This window comes from Salvia splendens, chromosome 13, assembly GCF_004379255.2.
Source record: "Salvia splendens isolate huo1 chromosome 13, SspV2, whole genome shotgun sequence".
NCBI lineage: Eukaryota > Viridiplantae > Streptophyta > Magnoliopsida > Lamiales > Lamiaceae > Salvia > Salvia splendens.
In genome coordinates this window covers 14,856,826-14,883,940 of record NC_056044.1, presented here as the reverse complement: position 1 = coordinate 14,883,940, position 27,115 = coordinate 14,856,826, and the positions used below count along the sequence as shown (strand labels likewise).

The 27,115-nt window shown below is 38.8% G+C and overlaps 2 protein-coding genes across 2 annotated transcripts; both read right to left on the bottom strand.

The window, feature by feature from the left end:
- Positions 1–12,753: 12,753 nt before the first annotated feature.
- On the bottom strand, positions 12,754–13,556 carry LOC121760569. The gene is made up of 3 exons (XM_042156213.1): positions 13,333–13,556; positions 13,142–13,269; positions 12,754–12,842 (listed from the first exon to the last, which is right to left on the bottom strand). Exons 1-3 carry the CDS (start codon positions 13,554–13,556, stop codon positions 12,754–12,756), a joined length of 441 nt encoding a protein of 146 aa, XP_042012147.1.
- Positions 13,557–22,839: 9,283 nt separating this feature from the next.
- On the bottom strand, positions 22,840–23,841 carry LOC121760568. Its single transcript, XM_042156212.1, has one exon. It carries the CDS (start codon positions 23,839–23,841, stop codon positions 22,840–22,842), a length of 1,002 nt encoding a protein of 333 aa, XP_042012146.1.
- Positions 23,842–27,115: the final 3,274 nt, after the last annotated feature.

Genomic DNA, 27,115 nt, shown 5'->3' with positions numbered 1-27,115 from the left:
TACCTATTTCTCGTTAAAACTCGTACCCTCCACAAATGGGACTATTTTTTTGGACAGAGTAGTTTTGATTATATTGCATATTTCAAAGTGGATAAAACTCCAAATTATCTGCCTTATTTTTTCTAAAATTAGAGCCTAAGCATAGAATCTGATACCAACTGTTGGAGGTATTTCGAAGAATCCCGTTCTTGATGTTCTCATAGGATGATTTCCAAACATACTTAAGTTAACTCCAAAAAATTAATATCTAATACAGAACACAAATCGATAGACAGTTGATCAATAAAAGGATCCTAGACATGATCACGCGGATTACGTAACACTATTGTTTACAACTAAGGCCATTGTTCTGTTTACAACTAAGGCCATCCGCAACGCTGTCTCTTATCTGTCTCTTAACCGTCTCATCTCTTCACTATTCATGAGCCCCACTGTACTTTTCATCCCATCTCTTAACTAAAAGACAACACCTGCAACCCTGCATCTCTTAACCGTCTCTTAACCATCTCATCCTTAACTATTCATTTAATTTCATTTTTTATTTTTATTTCCAACAAATTCAATTAATAAAAACACACTTCATTAAATAAAATAAAATAAAATTACAACTTCAAATTCTAAAAAAATTAAAAAAACACATAATTAAAATCCTAAAAAAATATTAAAAATACATAATTTAATTTCTTCCGCGCACTCTACTGGTTGCCAAAGTTTGCCCAAATGTGCTCCATTTGATCATCTTGGAGTTGGGCGTGGGCAATAGAATCACGTGTCCTTGCCCGAATAGACAACCGTTCATGCATAGACGGATGCACTCCACTGCGAGGCCGCACACTCTACTGGTTGCCAAAGTTTGCCCAAATGTGCTCCATTAGATCATCTTGGAGTTGGGCGTGGGAAATAGAATCACGTGTCGCCGAATAGACAACCGATCATGCATAGACGGATGCACTCCACTGCGAGGCGGACTACTTGCGGTAGAGCTTCCCGGGGTTTCAGGGTCGAACCAATTTCCCGCCTCAGGTCCTTCATCGGCGACAATCATGTTGTGCAAGATTATGCACGTTTACATGATGTCGACCATATTCTCCATAAACCACGTATGAGCAGGGGCTTTGATAATGTTGAAGCGAGCTTGGAGAACCCTGAACGCTCTCTCCACATCCTTGCGAGAGCCTCTTGCTTCTGTGCAAAAAGAGCCTGTTTTTCGTTCAACGGCCTGTTGAATGTCTTCACGAATGTTGGCCACTTATGGTAGATGCCTTCGGCAAGATAGTACCCCATTTTATGGCCGGCGCTTTACCATTCAAAACTTCGGCGCTTTACCATTCAAAACTTCGGTGAAGAGGTCGGATTGGTTGAGCACGTTGACGTCGTTGTTCGATCCGGGGACCCCGAAATACGCATGTCAAATCTATAGCCGGTAGTCGGCAACGGCCTCGAGTATAACGGTGGGGTGGGTGCCTTTGTGGCCGCTCGTGTATGACCCCCTCCACGCCACAGGGTAATTCTTCCATTGCCAATGCATGCAATCGACGCTGCCAAGCATCCCAGGGAATCAATGCCCTTCGTCTTGAAGTCGGAGCAGAAACTGACAATCTGCAGTGCTTGGCCTCCGGAGAAATTCGTCGGTGAAGGCTGCCCGGACGCCTTTGCAGAAGTTTATCAGACACATTCTCCCAGTGCTTTCCCCGACGTGCAGGTATTCGTCGAACACATCCGCCGTTTGTCCAGTAGCAAGCTGACGGATTGCTGCAGTACATTTCTGCAACGTCGTGTGACTGGGACGGCCAACGGCGTCGAACCCTTCATGTAAGAACTCTTCCCGGGCTGCCAACGTATTTGCGTTGTGCATAAATAGCCGTTTCCGCATGCAAAAACGGCGACGGAAGTAGGTCTCTCCCCATACCGGGTTGTCACAAAAGTAGTCGCGTACCAACCTTGCGGCGGCTTCCTCCCGGTTACGATGGATGTAAGTCCGAGATCGCCTTGGAGGCGCCGAGGCTTCCTCCTCTTCCCGACGTCAATCTTCTGCTAGCGATTCTTCCATTATGCGACGCATTTGCTCAAATGGATCCATAGATGATTTAAATTTGGGAGAAGAATAATGTTTTGAGATGAAAATTAGAGAGGAAAGAGAGATGATTTGAGAAGAATAGATGTGTGTTTGTGTGTATAAATGAGAATGAAGGAGGAATATTTATAGAATAAAAAAAGAAAAAAAATTTCAACGGTAAAATAACGGTAATATTACCGTTTTCATTTTTTTTTATTAAAATCAATTTTTTTTTAAAAAAATAATTTATTGCGTCAGCGTGACGACGCCCACTCGAGGGCCGGCGAGTGGGCGTCACGCCTAGCGCCAGCGCGCCATGTGGCGCTGGCGCGTGGCGAGCTGTCGCGCGAGCCGTCCCTCCGGGATGAGACGCTCGGCGAGATGGGACAGGGACAGAATGCTGCAACGCTGTCTCGCTGGCGTCTCCTCTCTCCGAGACGAGACCGAGACGCCCGTGGGATGCGTTGCAGATTCTCTAATCTTTTATTGTAGACTAGGGTCTGCTAGTGACTTTACTTCACCACTTTCTAGTCAATTACTCTTACTCAAGAGTTTGATAATTGTGTGGGCAATAATCTACTCCCTTTGTCCCTTAAATATAGTCACAATTTGACCGGACACGAGTTTAAGAAATGTAATGAAAAGTGTTAAAAAATTTGGTAGGATGTGGGTCCTACTTTTGAAGTACTAGTTTTCCATCTGCGCTATGCGCGGTGCCATATATAAGATTCCATATACATATAAGTACTTTTAATTGAGACATTGTTTTTTAATTTCACAGTAAACAACATATCACAAGCGTTCACAAACTTAAATATTAGCACTAAATTTACGAAAGAGAAATAAAATTATATAAAAACAAAATATATACAAAATAAGCCCGAACTCTTAAAGAAAGATGAAAATTTTGGCTCTACAAATTCAATCGATATACAATAAGATAAAAAAAAATGAAGCCAATCCAATTCAATTACCAGCTACAATATATAAAGAAACCAATTTATACTCAAATACTATAGTTTTTATGTAGCAATAACTATACAAATTCCTTAATAAAACCAAAAAATAATTTCTCTATAAATATATCTATATGCTAAAACATCTAAAATTTTACAACAATCAATCATTCGATAATTGAGAACTAACAAATGAATTATACTAAATTAACAAATACAATCCCAATAATTCTATAAAGATAATATGTAAGTATAACTTTAAGATTCTAAATAACCATGCTAATAAAACACAAAAGGATCAATATCTGGAGTCTAAAAGTTAATATTGACTCCACTAACATATTCACTCGCATTAAATGGATAACAATTTCAAAGTTTCGTGATTAAATTATTCGGGCCTCATGAGCATGGGTTGGGCCTGCATAGCTCATTTAGCCAATTTAGCTTCAATATCAAAACATCCTTTTAATTAAATATTATATTTGTCTACAAAAAATAGTCTCAAATCTCCGTTTCCGATCATCCATAAAAAATAGTCTTATATCTAAAATGAAAAATGACTTCTAAATTATTACTCACTTTTTGTCTTGTTCTCTTTTACTTTATTCACATTTGATCTTGGTCTTTCATATTTTACTCATTTTATTTCTTTATGTCATATTTTACGAAATTCGCATCGGATGCGATTTGCACCAATGATTTTTCCATAGTTAGCGCGTAGTTAGGTTAATAAAAAGCAACACAAATTGAACTTATATCAAATGGGCTCGTATTGAATTTGATGTTCCGCCTATTGCCCATTTTTTGAGTACATGTATTGGGGAGCAATAAATATTATGTAAGTTTAAAAATAAAGGTTTATTTAGCACTACTATAATTTAACTTAATTAAGATAATTCTTATATGTCTACGTAAAAAACAAATTATATATAAGGGCCTCATAATAGGAATACATCGGTGAGAGTAAGACAATTTAATGGCCTCTTTCACCAAGATATTGCCTCTAATGTATTCAATTTATATCAAAAGAATTTAAATTATGATACACCACTTTATGCTTAAATCACCCTTCTTTTAGTTTAAGATGCATCTAAATGCACCAATTTATAACAGAAGCCTCAAATTTTATACAGTTAAATATATGAAAACAGATTTACAACTATTAATGATTATCGATCAACTATTATAGCGACAAATCTATGCATATATAATATGTATATTAATATCCAATAGTGCATGCTACTAAAATTATACTAGTTAAAAAAAAATTCATGAAAAGGAGAAAACAAAAATTCTCATGCTTTTATATCTGTATAGATTATGTTATAACAAAAATTTATGATAAATTACAAAAAATGACAAAATAAAATTAAAAAAAATAAATAAAAACCATAAGTTGCAACAATTAAATACAAATAATCATGGGATGGTTGAAATTTGGGAATTTTAGAACAAGTCATTCTCATCATCCATGGTGAATAGATTTTTTAAAAAATGAGAAATAACAAAATTGAAGAAAGATTATATGTAGAGAGAAATAAAGTTTTTTTTTTTTAATAGAACTATAGCAAATGTGATCTCAAGTTGTAGAAGATGAAAAAATATGAATTTTGGTATAATTATTTTATATATTTCATTTAATATATAAAAGATATTTGAATAATAAATAAAATATTTATTGACCTATGAGATTGTAACAAATGAAGATTTTTTAAAAAATGAGAAATAACAAAATTGAAGAAAGATTATATGTAGAGAGAAATAAAGTTTTTTTTTTTGAATAGAACTATAGCAAATGTGATCTCAAGTTGTAGAAGATGAAAAAATATGAATTTTGGTATAATTATTTTATATATTTCATTTAATATATAAAAGATATTTGAATAATAAATAAAATATTTATTGACCTATGAGATTGTAACAAATGACATAATCTCATTGGTCATTAAAATAAAAAGAGATAGAGATCACTTAATCTTATTTTTACCAATAGTAAAAAAGAGTGTGATTTGACTAATTGACATCACTTTATTCTCTATATCAAATCAATCATATATTAATATTGTATATTATTCCCTTCATCCGTCATTAGGAGTCTCATTCCTCGGCGGCACGGATTTTAAGAAATGTTAACAAAAGTGAGTGGAAAAAAGTTAGTGAAGTACATGTCCCACTTGTATATATTAGTTTTAAATGAAATGTGAGTAGAATAAGTTAGTGGAATGTGAGACCCTATTACCATTGATGGTACAAGTGAACCGGGACTCTTGTTCGTGGATGAACTAAGATAGAAAAATGGGGCCAGGTTACACTTTCTCCTGCCCTTTATTCAACTATTTCCCTCTCTTTTTATGGGTCAGGTTATAAATTCCCGCCCTTTTCTTTTTCTCTCTCTCTCTTTTTCAACCAACTTGGCTAACTCTTTCTTTGTATCCTTACTACCCCCAATTGGTTAGTTGCTCCATTCTATCCCCCAACTCACATGGCATGGAGGCTCATGGTTTCAAAGGACGATGAATTCGGAATGTAGGCTCAAATGGGGTAACTAAGGGGTGCCCTTATAACTCACATTTGGAGGGCTTCACAGTTGGCTAAAAATCTGGGCTCTTCTATAGTTCATACTTCATCTAGACTGACTTTAACTTACTTTTAGAAAGAAGGGTCTCACAATTCAACATGCATTTTCTTCTTCATTCACTCTCACTAAACACTCCAAAAACATGAACCCATATTATCAGATAAAAACTTCTCACACTTTGACCGAGCATCGGGCTAAGTGGGAGAAGATAACACACAAAGCAGAGAAAACATATAGACAAGGTACGGACTTCTCACACTTAGACTGGGCATCAGGCTAAGTGTGATGTAGATAAAACAGACACACACACACACACACACACACACACATATATATATATATATATATATATATATATATACAAACTCTCTAAAATACAAACTATACAAACTTTAATCATACTCACTTAATACAATTAATCAACGGTTAATATAAGAGATTTTTCTAATGTCAACATTTTGACATCGAAAAATCAGAATTTGGACACCCCCGTCGACAGAATTTGTACACTCCGTACATCCCCCCGGTGACATAATTTGTACATTCCGTTGACATCGACCCCCGGTGACAGAATTTGTACAGTCCGTTGACATAATTTGTACACTTCGGTGACATAGTTTGTATAGTTTGTATTTTAGAGAGTTTGTATTTGATCACACCTCTATATATATATATATATATATATATATATATATATACAGAAACTAAAAACAAAAACTAAAATTACTCGGTCATGTGGAGGGTCATTTCCTTGGCTGATCCCTCCTGGAGTCAGCTGCTCTGGGGTATGATTCATCTCTTCCAGACGGTCGTCTGCTGCTTGCGCCTTGGGCTGTATGTTAGGGAACCCTTTGCCGATGTGGAACTATATCTCTGGCCATCAGGGACACCATCTCTCGCACCGAGTAGACCGCCGTCCTAACATCCTCATTATGTTTCAATTGTACTTTCGTCTGAGTTGTTAGCAACTGCGTCTGGGCCTCGGAGCTCAGGGCTAACCTTTCAGTATTAAGGGCTATTCTCTCAATCAGCCCTTCCATCCTAGACCTCCAATCGTCCAGGTTTTCCCACAAGCTCCACAAGGCTGGCATGTCAAGGAGACACCGCAGGCGTAGCAGGTGCGACAGCTTCGTTCTATGTCTCTATCTCCTTGTCCTTTTCAGCTACAACCACCTCCATCTCCTTCTTCTTAGTTCTATTCTTAACAGCCTCCTCCGACTGCGAACCTGGCTTAGTTACCTGATAGAAATGCATTCTTCCACCTCTCTGTACCAGGATGCCCACATTCGTGAAGAATTTTACACCAAACAGCTCTGGATTAGGGCAGTAGGACAACATGGGTATCCTCTCTATTATGGTCATATCCGCAAAATTCTTAAAAAGAGCCCCTAGCACATGACAACAATTCAGATTGCGGGAAGCACGGCTGGAGATAGACTGACAGGTTAGAGCGATTAATACGCTCAGATTTTGCACGGTTTTAAGGCCATTATTTGGTCCGTTTTAAATGTCAAAGTTGCATTACATGTCCATTATTTGCATATTTTATACATTTTTTGGTATCTTGACATGTTTTGTGAGAAATGTGCATATTAGAGCTTAAAAAGGGAGTCAAAATGCGAAGTAGGAAATCTAGAGTTTCTAGGAGCGACCAACGACCACCGGCGCTCAGCAACTTCCATATCTGTAGCGGTCCGTTTCAGAAATTTGTGTATAAAATGAAGACACGCCCAGCGACTGCCGGGCAATACGTGGCGACTGCCACCCAAGAGTCAGAAGCCTCGGAACAATGCATGGTGACCGCTGGCCAAGGTGCGGCAGTCCGCCACAAAATAGCGGCGAGCAGATTTGCCCTAATTTCTCTCCAAGATTTACCATATTTTGCAACCCTTTTCCTTATTTTAGAAGAGGCGATTTCTCGCATATAAATAGCCCCTCAAACTTCATCAAAAGGATCCTCTTTTTGCAACATATTTTCTAGAGATTAAAAGTTAGAGTGCTTCATTGTGTAAGGAGTTGAAGAAGGATTCAAGAGCATCAAAGCTGCAAGGATTCAATGTTTGGGTTTTATTTGCTTTAGTTTTATGTTCCAATTGTTTTCCCTTCGATCTATGTTTTTAGATTATTCTACTGTGTAACTAAATTCATAGGATTCTAGGGATGTGTTAGTAACGACATTGGTTATACAATTTCTTTTCTATTTAATATCCGTTTTGTTCTTACTTTGTTTCTTCCTTAAGTTGTTGGATAATGCTTCACGTTTGAGTGACACATTCTATGATGAATTAATATAACTTGCTACATAATCGTGAGAGGAGGTTGGCGAGTTAGATCCACTTAATAGACACTATCATTAGCTTCCTTTAAAATGACACTGTTAATTGAGAGTGAGGACTTTTTAAGGGTCTTAGGGGCTTTTAGGAGTTATGTATTTAGGATTGACAACCCTAATGTTTGTAACCAACGTTCGCATCGCATGAACATAAACTAGGTGACTCGTTCTATCAAAATAAGAACTATGCTAGGGTATTGTAGTTGGAATTTGTATAACCATAACTGTGAACGCACATCCCTAGAATTCCATTATCTCTATACTTTTATCTTCGTGTTTTATTTGCAATTAGTTGTTTATTTGCTTTCAAAATTTTCTTTGTTTTCGAAAATTCTTCAAATCTTTTGGTTTTCCAAATAGTAATTGAGTTTTAGTAGATGTTATCCAGTCTGTGATTGTTTTTCCCGTGATCGATACCCGTTACTGACCTTTCGCTATACTATTCCTATTCTGTATACTTGCAGGTATTTATAGTGCTAATAAAAAGTGTATGCATCAAGTTTTTGGCGCCGTTGCCGGAGACTACATTCATTTTGTGATTGATATCTTCAAACGGACAATTTTACTACTTTGGATTTTTATTGCTTTCTGTTTTTTTTTTATTTTAGGGTAATTTGTTTTTGTTTTTGTTTCTTTCAGGTTGTGTGTGCGAACTCGTTCTGGGTAGGACAGCTTAGTACCGCTCGATCTCAAACTTGAAAGGACCCGATGGAAAATAAGAAGTGAGCAAGGATCAATGGTAGAATGAACAAAGCTCGAGAGGCTTCAAGCTATGGTTAAGATGTTATGGATGAGAGAGAAGCGGAAATTGTTGCCCCCGAGGTGCAGGAAAAGAAGGATAAGGAGATAGCACCCGTGATGCACATGTTCAATCATGGGAATATGATTACTTTTCCCGAAGGCCCTCGTGTTGATGCTAACAATTTTGAGTTGTGAATGACCCTTATACAAAGGGTTGAGCAGTCTCCTTTTGCAGGTAGGGCCACAGAAGACGCCAACTGCCATCTCTCGAAGTTCGTGGAAATCGCCAACACTCTGAAATTAAATGGTGTCGATGACGATGCCATAAGGGTAAGACTTTTTCCCTTTTATTCTCTAAATTGATTCCGCTAAAGAGTGGTTTGAGTGTATGCCCACAGAGCGAGTCTCCACATGGAAGGATATAGTGGTTGCTTTCCTCGACAAGTACGATCCACCTGGCACGATATTAAAGCTCAAGAGTGAGATCTTCCAAATCATGCAAGGCCATAACGATCCCCTCTACGAGGCATTTGCTCATTTCAAAGCCCTCCTCCGCAAGTGCCCCAACCACAGTTTCACCGTGAACCATTAGGTAGGAATCCTTTACAATGGATTTAATGAAAAGATTTGTGCTATGTTGGATTCAGGGGCGAATGGAGGATTCTTGCAGAAGACAGGACCGGATGCCATGGTGGTCATTGAGGAGTTCGCCACCAACAGCAGGGGGTGGTCGAAAGAAAGGCACAACTCGAGGAGAGTAGCAGCCATAGAGGAGGCCGAGGAGAGCTCCTTTGCCAAGGAATTAGCCGAACTCAAAGTGCGGGTTAATCAAATGGATACATCGAGAAAAGAGGATCCAGTTCCACTGACTTCCGTCATCGCAGTCGTCAAACCCAACACTCCTACCCCACCTATGAAATGTGTCAACTACGTGCAATAAGGAGGCGGTCCCAACAGACCTTATAACAACAATTATCGCCCTAGCCAGGGGGCGGTAATTTTAATAACTATAATGGGAACCATCCTCATCCTAACCTTTTTTACTCTAATAATAAGTTCTTGCAACCCCCCGCAGGATTTAATGTTAGTAAAGGTGGAGTAGTTGAGCCTATCAAGAAAGAGGAAAAGTATGACCAAGGCATCATGAAGATTTTGGAGGTGCTAGTGCAAGATAGGAAAGCCAACGATACCAAGATTGGGGTCGTGGAAGCAAGGTTGAACAACCTCGAGGCCGGAATAACCACAATTGCTACTGCCATCCCGAACATTCAAATTCAAATGGACCAAGTCCACAAGAAAATTGAAGAGGACAAGGCAAAGGCAGCAGCACGAGTGGCAGACATAAACAAGAAGTGGGTCGCCAAGCAAAAGAAGGACGATGACAGCGTCTCCGGAGTAAAATCTGGGGACTGCCTGACAGCCTGCGGTCTGCCGCACACCCTGCAGCAGCCAGCTGCCGGACCATATATTGGAATCTTCCCAACGCCTGGCAGACCGCCGCATACCCCGCAGCGGCCCGCCACTGAGGAGGCAGAGGCGCCCGCCAAAAAGGAACTCGTGCGGCTCAACAAGATTGTACTCCCCTTCCAGCCGAAGAAGAAGTTCCAACTTGAAGAGAAATTCAAGCATTTCCTTAATATGTTTTGCAAGGTCTATACTAATATTCCTCTTGTTGAATCATTGCAGGAAATACCTAGGTAGGCTACTAAGGGAGGAAGTGATGAGAAAGAAAAAGCCTACAAAAGCCGACCTTAAGTTGCCTTACCATTGCAGCGAGATCATCCAAAGGGAGAGAGTAGTGAAGCAAAGAGATCCCAGTCAGTTCATAATTAGGTGTTCAATTGGAGAAGGGAAAGTGGACAAGGCCCTTTGCGATCTAGGGGCTAGCATCAATCTCATGTCGCTAAAATACTACGAGAAGCTCAACATCAGGCCTCTTAAGACATCAGATGTAAGTATAAGGTTGGCCGATAACACGACAATCAAAACAGTGGGTATGATTGAGGATGTCTTAGTAAAGGTAGATGATTTTATCTTCCCTGCCGATTTCATTGTTCTTGATACGAAAGTAGATAAGAATGTACCTCTAATCTTAGGCAGAGATTTTCTAGCCACATTTGGTCGCTACCGGTTGTTCAGTGAGCAGGAACAGGCCGGGCCCTAGGGCGGGCTAGAGAAACCGCTGTGTGGGCCACAGCGGCCCGCTGGAGGAGCGTCGTTTTCACAACACGCGTAGCGCCATCGCTACGGGTCGCGCAGCGGTCGCCACTGAGAGGTCAGTGACGCGAATTCGCTCTATTTTAGGTGAGTTTTCTCTCATTCTTTCCACCATCTTCTCCAATTCTCTCTGCACACGACCCCAACTTCAAAATATCACCAAATTCACACACCTCATTCTCCCTTTCAATTATGAATTTCAAACTTCAATCGCCCAATTCTCTCCAACTCAAGGTATGAATCCTACACTTAATTTCTAAGTTTTGGTTGAATTTTTCCATGGATTTTGCTCTTTCATTGATGAATTGTTCGGTTGAAAAGCATGTGCTAGTATGGGGTATGAGTTAGATGATGATTATATTTGTTTTTCATAGTTAGATTTTGCATATGTTGGTGAATTGCCGATTTTGTTGGTGAAACTCCCTCTTGTTCTTTAGTGTTTATATGTTGAAATCATGTTCATAGCATTGTGAGACTATTATTACTTCCATGAGATGCAATACATGTGTCGTTTTAGAGATTGTTGATTTGTGTTGATTTTGTTGATACGTCTCTGCATGGGGGGTAAATTCACGTTAGGGGATGGATTGTTTATGTTCTAATTTGTTGGTTTTATTTTACATGATCACAGGCTACAATTTAGGATGCCTTTTTGTTACAAACTTGCACATCTTTGTTGTTTATTGAAGTATGCTTAGTTGAGTGCAAGTTTGGGGGAACCCTTGTTTGTCTATTATTTGGTGCTCTTTTAAGAGTTTGTTTTTGTTTTGTAGGACAATGACAACAAGAGGAAAGCCCGAGAATACAAAGAACTATGGAATTAACCTTGCGATGGACGATCAAAAGGCTATGTGGAAGAAAGTGTCGGCGTGGGAGACGACACCCTCGATATACCCCATTGATCTTACCCTACAAACTTTGGAGATTTTGGATGTTTTTTGGGCGTTATGCAAAGTCGGCGAGAGGAATGGCCTTATCCACATGTTCCAAGGGAGGTGGCCATCATATAGGAGACTCACTCTAGAGTTTCTAAGCTCGCTCAAGGTGAACAAGAACCGCCGCTCCCGCATCCCCGAGAGCATCGACTTCCGCCTAGGCAACCGCAACCACTCACTCACCATGGAGGAACATTCCTTCTCGCATCCCCGTCTTTGACCCCGAAGATGACTCCACCTTTGATGCCATCGACAATTATGAAGAAGAGGCGGAGCATTCGCATGCTCAAGGGAGTGGAGCGCCTCCACCGACACTTCCCCTGGACAAGCCACTTTTTTTGTCCTCAACCACTTCTGATTTATCCGCAGCCACAAAAAAAAAAGTTTCCACAGCAATAGTGGACACTTTTTTTAGCCACATTTCACTTTATTTTATTCTTTATATATTTTAATTCAATGAAGATTAAAATTATCGGACTATACATGTTCTTCAATCAAATCGGCCTGGAGATTGGTATGTGTTGTGCTCCTGCGCATATCAGTGAAACGTTGGAGCAGATATACATTACTACGTGGTACACCCATCTGTATCCGCGCGGAGACAACACCGTGACTTGTACTTGCACCATCTTCCGATGCCCAGCGCTCTGCAGCAAATCCTTCATCTTCTATTATCATATTGTGCAATATGATACATGCTAACATAATATTCACGAAATCATCTTCATGCCAAACTCGTGCCAGACACTGTATAATGGCCCATCGCGTTTGGAGCACACCAAAAGCTCGCTCAACATCCTTCCTAGCAGCCTCTTGTTTTCTCGCAAAATATTGTTTCTTCGGTCCAACCGGTTGGCGTGCTGTCTTGACGAATTCGGGCTAACGAGGATATATCCCATCTGCCAAATAGTATCCCCTATGGTACTACGTTCCGTTGGTTACGAATCTGATTTCTGGACCCTCCCCCTGGCACACTCATCATTGAAGAGAGACGATGTTTGGAGAATGTTGATGTCGTTGTTCGAACCTGCAACACCGAAATATGCATGCCAGATCCGCAAACGATAACGGCTTCCAGAATCATCGATGGATGTTTGCTTTTGAAACCAGTAGTAAACTAACCTTTCCACGCCACCGGGCAGTTTTTCCACTCCCAATGCATGCAATCGATGCTGCCTATCATCCCTGGGAAACAGTGCACCGAACCGTGCATATCTAGCAGTCTCTAGCACTCATCAGAGGTTGGCTTTGGTAGGAACCCTGGACCAAAGATTTCATGGATGCCCTTACAAAACTGCCGGAGCACCTCTAGGCTAGTCGTCTCACCTATCTGTAGGTATTCGTCAAACATATCAGCCTGTCCGGCATAGGCAAGCTGTCTAATTGCAGCGGTGCATTTCTGAAAAGTAGACAGCCCAATCTGGCCAGTGCAATCACTCCGGAGGGTGAAGCACCTATACCACACCGCTAATATCGTCGCTATATGGGTGAAGAGCTATTGCGACATTTTGAAACACCGACGGAAAATCTCTGATGGGTAACGGGGGTTATCGCCAAAGTAGTCTGCCATCAGCCGCTGGTGCGCTCCGCTATGGTCTCGTGGGATTGTCCGACAATGATGAATCGCACGAGGTAGCGAGGCCTCCACCAATTTCGCTGCCAGCACTGCATCCTCCTCGACGGCTTCCCTCTGCACCTCTTGAATCAGAGAATCCCACGCGTCATTCCACAAATCATCCATTTTTTAATACCAATGGAATCTTTAGGAAGATAAAGTAGGAATAAAAAGTTGGAATGGTGTGAAAATAATGAGGGGAATGAGGTGTATTTATAGGTAATTAAATAAATTTTTAAAAAAATGAAAAAATATATATATTTTTCCGAGCCATGGCGGACGTGCCGCGCAGTAGACCACCGCGCCTATCGTTGCGCCGCTCCTCCACCGGCGTGTCCTCGGTGAATTGTCGGTGATGGCCCTTCCGCCCCCTCCCAAGCGTCCACGCCGAGGCGGACGCATTGTCCACTATAGTTCGCCGCATGGGTGGCATCTCCGGGGCGACCGGCGCGCCGCACCTATTGTGGATGCCCTTATATATACAAATGGAGCCAAAATTCCCCACGAAATGATATTTATATTTTTGGGTTTATGCAATAATATGTGAACTAACTTCAACTCACTTTCCAAACCTTTAATTTTTCATTCTTTTCTTTTTTTCCTTTTCTTTTTTTTCTTTTCTTTTTCTTTTCTTTTCTTTTTCTTTTCTTTCTTATAAGCATCCTTTCTAGATCAAGCACATATTTTCACATTTTTTCTATTTCACAAATTACACTTGTCTATATTAAGCACACTACTTTTTATAACTTTCCTCCTTATCTCTCCAATTTATTTACAAAAGATAATGAAAACTATACTAACCCAATGAATTGTCCCCATTTGTTTGGCTTCCAAAGAAAAGGCTTAAAGGCTCTAAAGTTGACTCCCAAGGGAAAAATTTTGAGAGGGTTGAAAATTTTGGATATAAAAGTAGCTAAGAAAAGATGGCCTAACATCCTCCTTCATCAACTTAAACACTATGTAAACTTAGGTAGACTAGGAGCAAGTTCTAGAAACATATGCATGCATGCAGATAAATCACACAAGAAAGAATTTAGGCTCAAATCTCACAAGGTATAACCATGATTCAAGGCGAACAAGCAATTCATTATGCACCTTTTCACCAAACCATCAAATCACAACGTGAAGTCATACTTAATCAAACATGAAAAGAACTTAAATATCATAGGCAACTCAATCTAATGTGTCCCTATACATGCGTGTTTCTAAGTTCTTCATGCTATGTTCATGACATGGATTCACCTTCAGGTTTTTAAAACAAAAACTTAAACTAAAAACTAAAACAACATCCTAAACTCACGGTCCACAACTTCATCCCCCCCAAACTTATTTACAACAATGTGTAAAATAGGTTTGTAGAGTCGGTAGGGACGTGAGGAAACTACTAAAAAGAAAACATACCTTGAAAAATTTCGCTTAGAGGTTGGACTTGACGAAAATTCAAAAAATCGTGCTGGAAACTGCAATTTGGTGGCGGTCGCTGGGGACTGTCTGGTGGTCGCCGCGGTGAGTCAGAATGTTTCCAGAATGTGGCCGGCGGGCCACTGCCGCCTCTGCAGCGGTCGCTGGGGAAGGTCCAGAACCTGCGAAAATTTTCAAAAATATGAAAACGAAATTAAACACAAAAATAACTTAAAAAACTGGAAATAAATGGTTGCGTTGCCTCCCAACAAGCGCTTATTTTTTATCTTTAGCTTGACGTTCTTTGAAATTTCATCCACAAAAAGAAGTTAACGGGGTATTCAAATTTCATCCACAAAAAAGAAGTTAATTAAAGCACACCCACAATAATTAATTCCAATAAATTCAACTCACAAGTTCACCAACAAATTATCAAAAGTATATCATCATCCATCAAATTTCAATCTAAACTACCAAAATATATACCAATCACAAAGTCATCCAATGAAAGAATTCAAGACAAAGCTCAGAAATTACAAGAAGAACGTACCTTGCGTTGGTTGACAATTGAGCACAAGAACAATTTCGTAGAATCCAAAGAATTTAATTGAGTGATGTGAATTTGGAGTGTGGGTGTGTGAATAATGTGGAGAAATAGAATTTAAAGAGCGTGGAGAAGTGGATGCTAGGTTTAGAAAGAATGAAAGAAGAAAGGAAGAAACATACCTTATATAGAATGGCACATCTGACTCGCCCAGCGGTCGCTAACTGTAGTCCAGAGGACCACTGTTCTTCTTTCGCTGCTCCAATTTTTTTATTTTTTTAAGAAAAATGAAAATAAACTAAACAGAAAAAATTTAAAATTTTATTTTTATTTTTATTTATTTATTTTTTTAAGAAAAATAAAATAAACTAAACATAAAAAATATTTTATTTTTTTAATGAAAAACAAAAACAAAAACTAAAACCTAAAAAAAATTAAAGTAATATTGGAACATCTCCGTTGTTGCACTCCGTGTTCTCCTCAAGTACCTCAAAAAAATCAAAAGAAAGAAAACTAAAAGGTCAGTACTGGGATATCAAACACGGGGAATATAGTTGCAATTGACTATCATATACTAAGTGTCAAATACTATCCAGATAAACAAATAAGTTTTGGGTTTAAATAAATAAAGCAAGTAATTTAAGCAAATAAACAATTGATTGCAATTAAATCACAAAGATAAAGTATGAGAGATAAGACAATTCCAAGGATGTGCGTTCACAGTTATGGTTATACAAATTCCAACTACAATACCCTAGCACAGTTTATACTTTGATAGAACGAGTCACATAGATTTTTCCCATGCGGCACAAATGTAGATTACTAACACTAGGGGCGTCAATCCTAGATCCGTAACTCCTAAAAGTTCCTAAGACCCTTATAAAGTCCTCACTCTCAATTAACAGTGCCGTTTTAAGGGAAGCTAATTGTAGCGTGTACTTAGTGGACCTAACTCGCTAACCTCATCTCACGATTATGCAAGTTATATTAAATCATCCAAGATTGTGTCACTCAATCATGAAGCATCATTATTCAATTAGAGAAGAAACAAAGTAAAAACAAAACAGATATTAAACAGAAAAAGAATTGTATAACCAAATCGTTACTAACACATCCAAAGAATTTAGTTACACATAATTGAATAAGCTAAAAACATATATTGAAGTGAAGACAAAATGAACATAAGTGCTAAAGCAAATAAAACCCAAAGGTTGAATCCCTGTAGCTCTTTGATGATCTGTTGCTTCTTTCTCCAACCATTTGTACAATGAAGAACTCTCAAATTTATTCAATGGAATTAATTGGTAAAATGATGATCTAGATGAAGGATTAGGGTTGGAGGAGGAGCCATAAAGGCTCCCCTTTTGGGGGCTATGGAAGGGTGAATATTATGAATTAGGTTATGGGGTACATATAGGCTTGAAAAGGATTTAAATTTTGTAAAAAGTTTCCTCCAAGAAATAGTAAAGATGGAATTTTCGTGCCCCATAGTAGAAGGAAAAGATTTGGCTTCACAAGGTAATGTCTTTTTTCCTTCTTTAAATTTCCGCCTAAACTGCATTTGACAGCTTTGCGCGACCTTCGTAAAATGCCCATAACTTTCTCAACCAAACTCCGATTGAGATGATCTTGATACCAACGCGAATGACATATAGAATGCCCTGATTAGACTTCAGAATCGTCGGCAAAATTTCTGCCTAAACTGCACCTTGGCCAGCGGTCGCCATGCATTGATCCGAAGTTTCTGTCTCTTGGGTGGCGGTCGCCACGCATCTCCCAGTGGTCGTCGGGCGTGTCTTCATTCCATGCACATATTTCCCGAAACGGACCACTACAAAAGTGGCGGTCGCTGAGCGCAGGCGGTCGTCTGCAGTGTTGCGGCGGTCGCTGGACGCTACTTGAAACTCCAGATTTCCTACTTCGCGTTTTGACTCCCTTTTTAGGCTCAAATATTCACATTTCTCACAAAACATGTCAAAATACAAAAATGTATAAAATATGCAAATAATGGACATGTAATGCAACTTTGACAAAAAAAAAGGACCAAATAATGGCTTTAAAACTGTGAAAAATCCGAGCGTATCAATAAGTTCTTGCTAACTGTGGACACTTTGTCAGCTTCTGAAGTAGAGAAAAGAATCCATCTGACAGTTTCTGATAGTCTTTCTCTATGAACCTAATGAACTTGTTTTGAAACAGATCCTTCTCATCTGGGATTGAAACAAATGTTTTTAGTTATTTAATATTACTATCAAATAGTTTACCCTGATTGAACCAAAATTTAAATCATTTACCTTGATATACATTGGGAACAAAGCAATATGGGTTTGCAATCACTTTAATCAACAAAGATGTTCTCTGATGAGAATAAGATGAAAGAGGTACATTGCAAGGGATGAATTCAAATTATGTGTCTATATACATTGACGACTTAGGGTGTTTAAGACACGAGCAATAGTTGTAACTGAATAATATGGTGAAATAAGAATTATCGAGATGATGTAGATAATACATACTCTAATGGTGCATCCTCTTCACAAGCTAGAAGGTCAGACGAGCACCAGCCAGGTACAAACTCTCCATGAGGGAGTAGAAAGATTGTTGCTAAACCTTCTCTCTATAGAAACACATTTGTAGGGACAGAAAAAAAATGCACAATTTCCTTGAGAAAATATTATAACAATTGATGAATTAAAAGAATTGTGCGTATAGTACAACATACCAATGTCCATTTACTCTTGAGACATAAAACGTCAAACAAAATAAATAATTAACCATCATATATTGACAAAGAGCTTAACTCTTCTTTCTAATCATTTGTATCTCTTTGCAATAACAAAAACCAAATGAGGAAATGATGTCACTTCAACAGTTCGTGGTAGTTTTTCAATTAGATGATCAATATGACAAAAAATTATGTTGGTATGAAACATGTATCTCTCTGAGAGTTATGACAGAAAATGCATTACAATTTGATTTTAGAAACCAATGCCTCGAGTCCAACAGACTTTGCCACATCCCGAGTTGCTGTGTTGCTGGCCACCTCATCCAGGTAGGATACACTTTCAGCTTCACAAAGGTGCAAAAGCTGCAGCAGAAAAAATCACATTTACTTTCAAGACATAAGGGCTTGTTCACACAACCACACCGACCACAAGCATAAGCACATATAAATTTTCAGGTGTGCTAACTTTACCAGCAGTTGTAGTATTTACAGACATATATCCACTTATCTTAATTGGAAAGTGCACTCACAATAGATAAAGCTTTAGATTTTAGGCGGGAGATAACAGACATGTATGAGGAAATATTGTCTGTATGAGGAAATATTGTCTGGGCCCGATAACTTTAAGTTCATGACGGCCTGAACTAGAACAAGAACGCCTCCATTACCATACAACTACTGAATTAAGAAATTGGTCACACAGGGAAGAAAACAAATACGTAATCAGGAATAAAGAAAGAATTCAGAAGTGTGAGATTTTAGTTAACTAGTAGGATAAAATTATAAGCGCTATTAATATAACTTGTAATATGCATATGCTAATTCACAGTTACTATAATCATTTGGTTTGCACTAATATAAAAATTAGTCCATCCCCCAATAGTATAGCACAATTACTACGTATGGTGTCCCCTAAAAATTAGCAATTTGCATTTTGGTTCATGACCCACACTCTAGTTTATATTTCAACCTTCCAAAGACACATTTAACAAAAAAACCACATTTTCTTACTACATTGTGGGACCCTTAGTAATACCCTGAGAAAGCAAACAGACTGTTACATGATGCAGTGGAAAAAATCACTCTAAGAGAATAAAAGTCGCTAGTAAAGCAACCAAGTCGAAATTAAGATTTTCTTTCAATCCATTTATGTTTGTTGTCTATTCCCAATCAGTTTCACTATGACACAACTGTTTCATCACCAAAACCGAGAGAAAAATAGAGAGTCAGTGGGTCTAGCTTTCACAATGGCTGAGCCCAAATTTTAAGATAAATGCTCAAAGGGATAACACCATTCTACAAATAAGCAAGCGGTGACTTGCTCTTTCAACCCAAGAATGATTGGACATCACAACAAGTTTAATAGCTTCATAAATCAAGAAGAGACCCTGAAGAAAATGATAATCAAAGAACACATGACTATAGCAGAAACTTGAAGCAAAAACAGAGAGAAAAAGACGAAATCTTTATTTCATAAAACTAAAAAAAGATACAAAGTGCAGCTCATCACTTATATACTAGAAAGTGTGGTGTAGCTAGAACAGAGACTACTAACTACAGCTGATTATTTCTCTCTAACTAATTAAGTAACTAACTGCTAAGTGACAGCTCATCACCAACGGCTCTTTCCTCTTACCAACGGCTCTTTCTTCTGTTAAGCTCTCTTTTATACTAGCTTATTTTCAACAACCTCCCTCAAGATGGACTATAGAGACTCTGAAAGTTCATCTTAGACAAAATTCCTTGGAAAGTAGATGCTCCTAAGGGCTTGGTGAATATGTCAGCTAACTGCAGGTGATTTCTGATGTGCATTGGTTTGATGACTCCTTCTAAGTACTTATCTCGCACCATGTGGAAATCAATCTCTATGTGTTTAGTGCGTTCATGGAAACTGAATTTGAGCATATATACACTACAACTTGATTATCACAAAATAGGGGCACCGCCCTTCTTCTTTCGACCCCAAAATCTTTCAGCAATGCAGTAGCCCACACTACCTCACAAGATGCTTCTGCCATAGCACGATATTCAGCTTCTGCTAATGATCTTGATATGGTATGTTGTTTCTTTGCCTTCCAAGAGATTAATGATGTTCCAAGAAACAAACAATAACCAGTCATTGATCTTCGAGTGTCTGGATATGCTGCCCGGTCAGCATCTGAGAAGATGCTAAGTGTGGAATTATCAGCACTTGAGTAGAATAAACTGTGTCCAGGTGTGCCCTTCAGATATCTTAGGACCTTTTCACCAGCCTGCCAATGTTCTTCACAAGGTTTTGACACAAATTGGCTGAGTTTGTGAACTGCAAAAGTTATACCCGGCCTAGTTATACACAAGTATAGCAATCTCCCAATCAATCTTGTATACTTAGATGGATCCTCCATCAAGTTACTAGAATCTTGTTTGAGCTGTTTCAGAGGATCCATGGGAACAGGAGAGGGCTTGCATCCCAATAGCCCTGCATCTCTGATCAGATCCATGGCCTATTTTCTCTGTGAGATCATGATCCCTTTCTTGTTTCTTGCAATCTCCAAACTAAGAAAGTATTTTGGGACTCCAAGGTCTTTAAACCTGAAGTGTAGAGTAAACAATTCCTTGAATTTTTCTATCTGATAGGGCTGTTTTCTTGAACCTGTATACAAGCTTTACTGTAGGATCAGTGGCCTCCTCAACAAGAAGCCCAGGAGGTAAATTCATATAAATTTCTTCTTCTAGATCACCATAGAGAAAGGCATTGTTAATGTCAAGATGTGAGAGAGACCAACCATTGATAGCAGCAAGAGCCAAAATAAACTTGACTTTTGTTAACTTAGCCACAGGAGAGAAAGTATCAAGATAATCAATTCCTTCCTGTTGTGTGTAGCCTTTAGCAACTAAACGTGCTTTATATCTCTCCACAGTTGCATCAACTCTAAATATTACTTTATAAACCCATTTGCAGTCAATGGGAATCTTTCCCGGGGGAAGAGCAGTGATTAACCAAGTATTGGTCTTTATCAAAGCTGCTAGTTCTTCAGCCATAGCTTGCTGCCATTCAGGGTAGGTGACAGCTTGAGAGTAGGATGATGGCTCGAAAATAGCAGTCATCAGAATGATAAATTTAAGATGAGGTGGTGATAATTTTGATAGTGAAAAGTATGATGAGATGGGATATGAGGAAGAGGAATAAACTGAGTTACAAATGTAATCAGTTAAGTGAGCTGGTGGTTTGGTGATTCTGCCAATTTTGGTGAGATGATTATTCTGGGTAACTGGTGGAACTGGAGAAGTATTTTGAGTGATTACTGGAGCAGAAGGGGTAGGAGGGGTGTTATGATCAGTACTTTGTGGAATTGTTGGAGTAAGAGAGTCAGGTGTATTTGTAGCTGGAAAGTCAGAGGGTGGCAAGTGGGCAAAAGGGAAGACATCTTCATGAAAAACCACATGTCTAGTTACGATTTTTTGTATGGAATCAATATCAAGAACTTTATATCCCTTGTATCCGGAAGGATACCCCAGAAAGACACATTTAGATGCTCTTGGAGAAAACTTGTCTCTATTTCTGCCAAGAGTTGAGGCATAGCAAAGGCACCCTATAACTTTGAGATGGGAGTATGATGGGAAAGAGCTTGAAAGGGGAAATACTGTTGGGAAGAAAAGATGATGGAACTCTGTTTATAAGATATGTTGCAGTAAGAACACAATCCCCCTAGTAGGCAATAGGTAGGTGAGATTAAAAAAGTAAGCTTCTGGCTACAATGAGAAGGTGTTGGTGTTTCCTTTCCACCCGTGCATTTTGTTGTGGGGTTTCCACCCAAGAATGTTGTACTACAGTTCTAAAAGAAGTGTATAGAGATGAGAGATTAAACTTAGAGCCATTGTCAGATCGTATGACCTCAATCTTTTGGAAAACTGAGTACTGATTGTGTTAAAAAAATTGGGTAAGAACAGTTTTAACATCAGACTTGTGTTGGAGTAGAAATGTCCATACAAATCTTGTGTTATCATCAACAATGGTTTGGTAATAGCTAAAACCATGATTAGTGCAGTGATTAAATGGTCCCCAAACATCACAGTGGATGAGATCAAAAGGAGCATCAGCTATGGAATTAGAAATGGGGAATGAAAGGTGGTGTTGTTTAGAGAAAGTTAAATGCTCAGATATAGTCTTGATTTTATTTTATGATAGGTGGCCCAGCCTTTTATGCCATACATCAATGTTTACAACAAAATTTACAGAAGGATGAGAATCTGAGGAACCTGATACAAACTCAGAATCTACATCAAATTTCCAATTCTACTACCTCTCCCAATCACAGTCCCTAGAGAAGCTGCCTGAATTTCAAGAGAGTTATGAGTAAATATGACATTGCAGGACATGAAAGAGGTTAGAGAACTGGCAGATATGAGATTGAAAGAGAAAGAAGGAACACAAATAACTGAGCATAAAATGATTTTATCAGTCAGATGAATGGTTCCCATATGTGTGACAGAGGTTGTGGCACCATTTGGAAGATTTACTGATGCATTATTTACAGGGAAGATGAGCTAAAACGATCAAGGTTGCAACATACAAGGTGTGTTGCACCTGTATCAAGTAGCCAAAGTGGAGTAGGTGTAGAAATAGTTGCAGCAAAGGGAAAGAAGAGTGTAGTACCGGTAAAAGGAGTGGAGGTGGAAATTTGTGCGGCTGAAGGAGAAGTATTTGATGGAGAAGCAATGGATGAGGCAGCAATCTGTGACTGTAGAAGTGAAATCAGCTACTGGCACTGATCTACAGAAGGAAGTGAAGCAACTGGTACAGTCTTATCACTGCTGTCTGGAATGAAAGCTTCTACAAAATTCACTAACTTTGAAGAAGCATATTCCTTAGGAGGTTCCTTGCCCTTTCCATGGCCAAAACCTGGGGGAAAACCATGTAGAGTAAAGCATCTGTCAACAGTATGGTTAGTCTTGCCACAATGAGAGCATAGAAGTTTTAGTCGGCCATAAAAAGATGAAGCCGCATTCACAGAGTAATGCATCTCGCTAGGGGATGGGGAGATATGAGAGGAAGCACCATCAATGTTTCTTTGCCTCTCTTCCTGGATTACAAGAGAAAACACTTTAGATAGTGAAGGCAACGACACCATGGATAAAATGCTCGATCGAATCTGAGAGAAAGAATGATTCAATCCGATCAAAAATTGAACGGTGCAATCATCCTCCAGCTGTTTGTGCCAGCGGGAAGCACTGTCACACCTGTAATGGTTACATGTACACCAAGAGAGTGGTTGAGTGTGCTTATACTCATCCCATACAGTCCGAAGGCTGGTAAAATAAGTGTTAACATCAGAATTTCCCTGAGATGGAGCCATTAATTGTTGTTTAAGCTGATAGGTCCTTGCAGAATCACACTGAGAAAACCTCTCACGAAGATCCGGCCATATCTCATGCGCATCATCCAAGTACATGATGCTTGAGCAGATATGAGGAGATATAAAGTTCCTGAGCCAGGAAACCACCATACTATTACATCTAAGCCAAGCAGAGAATAGCAAATCATCATTTGAAGGCCGCAACAAAACGCCATTAACGAAGAGCAATTTATTCTTCGGCAAAAGAGCAGTGGAAATAGATCGGCTCCAATTGATGTAATTGGAGCCATCAAGTAGCTGAGAAACTAATTGAAGACCGGGATTGTCGCTCGGATGAAGATAATAAGGACTGAAAGAATCTTCAACCGGCACCGGCGCCGGCGCATTGTGGTTACCACGAACCATTGCAAGCGAAGAGCAGAGATAAATGGAGCGGAAATCAAATTATCTTCACTGATACCATGTAGAAATGGGCCACTCACCCCTTAAAAGGACTTATAAGGGGGAGGGTTGTCTACACTTATATAGGTGAGCTAGGATCGTTACCAAGTCGATATGGACAAGAATTATGAATTTTAACACGCCCCCTCACGTGTGGGCCGGAATGACACATCGGACTTCCATCACGTGGGTAGACAAGAGAAGAGATAAAGAGATATAATCTATAATCGACTTGGGCCCGCTCTGATACCATGTAGAAAATGATAATCGAAGAACACATGACCATAGCAGAAACTTGAAGCAAAAACAGAGAGAAAAAAGACGAGATCTTTATTTCATAAAACTCAAAAAAAGATACAAAGTGCAACTCATCACTTATATACTAGAAAGTGTGGTGTAGCTAGATCAGAGACTACTGACTACAACTAATTATTCCTCTCTAACTAATTAACTTACTAACTGCTAAGTGACAGCTCATCACCAACGGCTCTTTCCTCTTACCAACGGCTCTTTCTTCTATTAAGCTCTCTTTTATACTAGCTTATTTTCAAGCGCGAATCGTGACTTGACTGCGTTGTTTAGCCGGAGTGTAGAGAGGACGTAGAAGGGAGTGAGAGGGCGTTGTGGTCGCCGGCGTAGAGTGAGTCGGAGGAGGCGACGAGAATTAACGGTTGCTCGGATCTCAATTTGGGGAAAATAGTGAAGGGAGAATGAGGGAGTGATTACCGATGGTGGAGGGGAGTATTTTATTTTGGGCCTCTATTTTATTTTAGTTTGGGCTTCTAATTTTAATTGGAGATATAAGATGGGCGGTAGTAATAATTAATTTTGGGCCACATAATACTTTTGTTTGGGCTGCCTTTCAATTTAATCTTTGGGCTGAAAATAATAGACTTTGGCCAGGTTAATTAAATCCTTGGGCGGGATTTAATCAAAGAATGGTTGTGCCAATAAATAAATAATTAGGGGACTTATTTAATTAATTCTCGGAATATTTTGAAAGGTGAATAATTGATCCTAAGTCCAGAATAAATTAATTCGAGGGAAATAATTTGCAAGAATTTGATCACGCGATTAATAATATCTTGGGATTTAATTCTACATCGTGGAGGAAAATACGAGTAGTCAGAGGAGGAGTTCATGGGCGTAAGCCGGAGAAATCAAGACGAGACAAGAATCTTCAATGGGAGGGATGCTTTTTCTAACGGCAATTGAAATTTGGGAGGAATTCAAATTAGTTGTCGACCAATGTTTTTAATTAAAAAGGATAATTCTTTGGGCTGATATTAATTCCATGATGGGCCCAATGAGAAGAATAAATTAAAGTTGATTTTAAGTGGACTACATTTAAATAATTCTTTAAATTAGTTGATTGATTAATTCTTTGATCTAGATTGATTAGTGGATTAGAAAGGGTTGATTAATTCATTGGTCTATATAGATTTAGTCAATGGTGGGTTGACGGTGGGCTTGTTTTAAATAATTTGGAGTCAATTATTAAAAAAGGTAATAATAAAGTGGACAACATTTCACGGACGGAGGGAGTAGTTTTTAAGATTTTTCTTTTTAACTTTGACTTTTCAGTTTTTAAATTTACTATAATTTTCTAATTTTAAGTAATTCTAATTAGAATTTGGTTTAAATTGTGTATACAAATATGAAAATATGTACTCCCTCTGTCTCCAGTATATGTTCCATTTTGACCCAACATGGGTTTTGATAAATGTTAAAAAGTTAACGATATACGAGTCATATTTTTGTATAGTATTAATTTTATGATAAAATATGAGTGAAATTAAGTAAATAAAACATGGAGTCTATTAAGAGACAGATCTAAATGAAAAAATGGGACAAATAATGATAGACGCCAAATGTAATACCAATAAAATTGACAATCCAAACCCCTTCATTATTCTGATCCTTTGAAGTAACCAACCAAATTTCGTAACATAAAATCTTGATTCCCATTTATTTCCCAACTGTTTTGGACACTCCAAATTAAATTCTTGAATAGAAAAACTAAATCTTGCATAGCATTCACCTTTCATCAAAAACGCATTTCAACAATTGGTACGGACTAGGGCAGCTAGGATCTGAACAGCCACCAAAGAAGGCACTGGAACTTGACCGGAGAACTCATCGGCAGTTACAGAGTAGTGAGAGAGGGAGACAAGAGAAAAAACGATATTTCATTTCATTCATTGGTTACCTATTGAAGAATAGTACAAATGCTATTTATAGAGGATTGGCTATTCTACTTAATAACCACCTAATTAACTAGCTAATTCTCTTAATTGGCTTGCTGCTAACTAATCCCTTTAATTGTACTTAACCAAATATAACTGCATCACCAAACTCTACTCCTTTTCATGTATCAAATCATCCCACCCGAAATCAACCTTGCCCTCAAGATCAACAAAATCTGAATATTTCCCACAGCAAATCATTGAAACATATCTTTGAAAACCCGAAAGATGCGCTCCGTGCGATGCTTTGGTTCTTCAATCTTATGAGGAGCTGATTCAATTTCCCCATTCATATGATTCCCGAGATTGAGAATGGTCTCCAAGAGCTGGAAGAACAATTTTCTTTGGCCCAACTTCGAACAACCAACCTCGTAAACTTCAAATGATTCTTGTAGCGACCCACCTTTCCTTCTTCCTAAGCTGATAACAATATCAGAAGTGAGAACTCTTGAAAGAGCATCTTTCTCAATCACAACTTTTTGGACTGAAGTGTGTCGTAGGATCTGCTAGCTATATCTCGCGTGCCCTCCTTTAGCAATATTTGATGATTATGATCTCTAAACGGAGGTAGAGATGCTGGCTCGTTAAAGACTACCTCATGGCCTTCCAAAAATAGAGCCACAACATCATCTACAATCATATTAATCCCAGAGCAGTCAAGTGTATGCAGTTGTAGCAGCTAACAAAACTGAACATCACTACATTAAGGAAGTATTTTATCCAAGCTCTTACTTGAAATGTACTATAACTGACCCTGAGCACATCCTCTCAGCACATGTGTCATGCCTTGATAACTAAACTCCATAGACAGATTCTTGAAGTCCCATTGAGACCCAAATTTTCTGACCATTGAAATCCTAAGACCATATCACAATTCCCCAACGACAACAATAAGACATCAGTTGTGAAGAAGGTGTTAAGACCATTTTACACCCCTACATAAAGATTCACAGCTCCAGCTGTTCCCATCATCTACTGCCACTCTGACTGGT

What these genes read in the sequence shown, in the direction of transcription:
- LOC121760569 (XM_042156213.1), bottom strand. Translation starts at nt 13,556, where the DNA reads ATGGATGATTTGTGGAATGACGCGTGGGATTCTCTGATTCAAGAGGTG. An exon ending in CCATCAGAGATTTTCCGTCG is followed by an intron (nt 13,270 to 13,332) that starts GTGTTTCAAAAT and finishes GGTGTGGTATAG; the next exon opens with GTGCTTCACCCTCCGGAGTG. An exon ending in TGACGAATACCTACAGATAG is followed by an intron (nt 12,843 to 13,141) that starts GTGAGACGACTA and finishes TCGGTGTTGCAG; the next exon opens with GTTCGAACAACGACATCAAC.
- LOC121760568 (XM_042156212.1), bottom strand. Translation starts at nt 23,841, where the DNA reads ATGGTTCGTGGTAACCACAATGCGCCGGCGCCGGTGCCGGTTGAAGAT.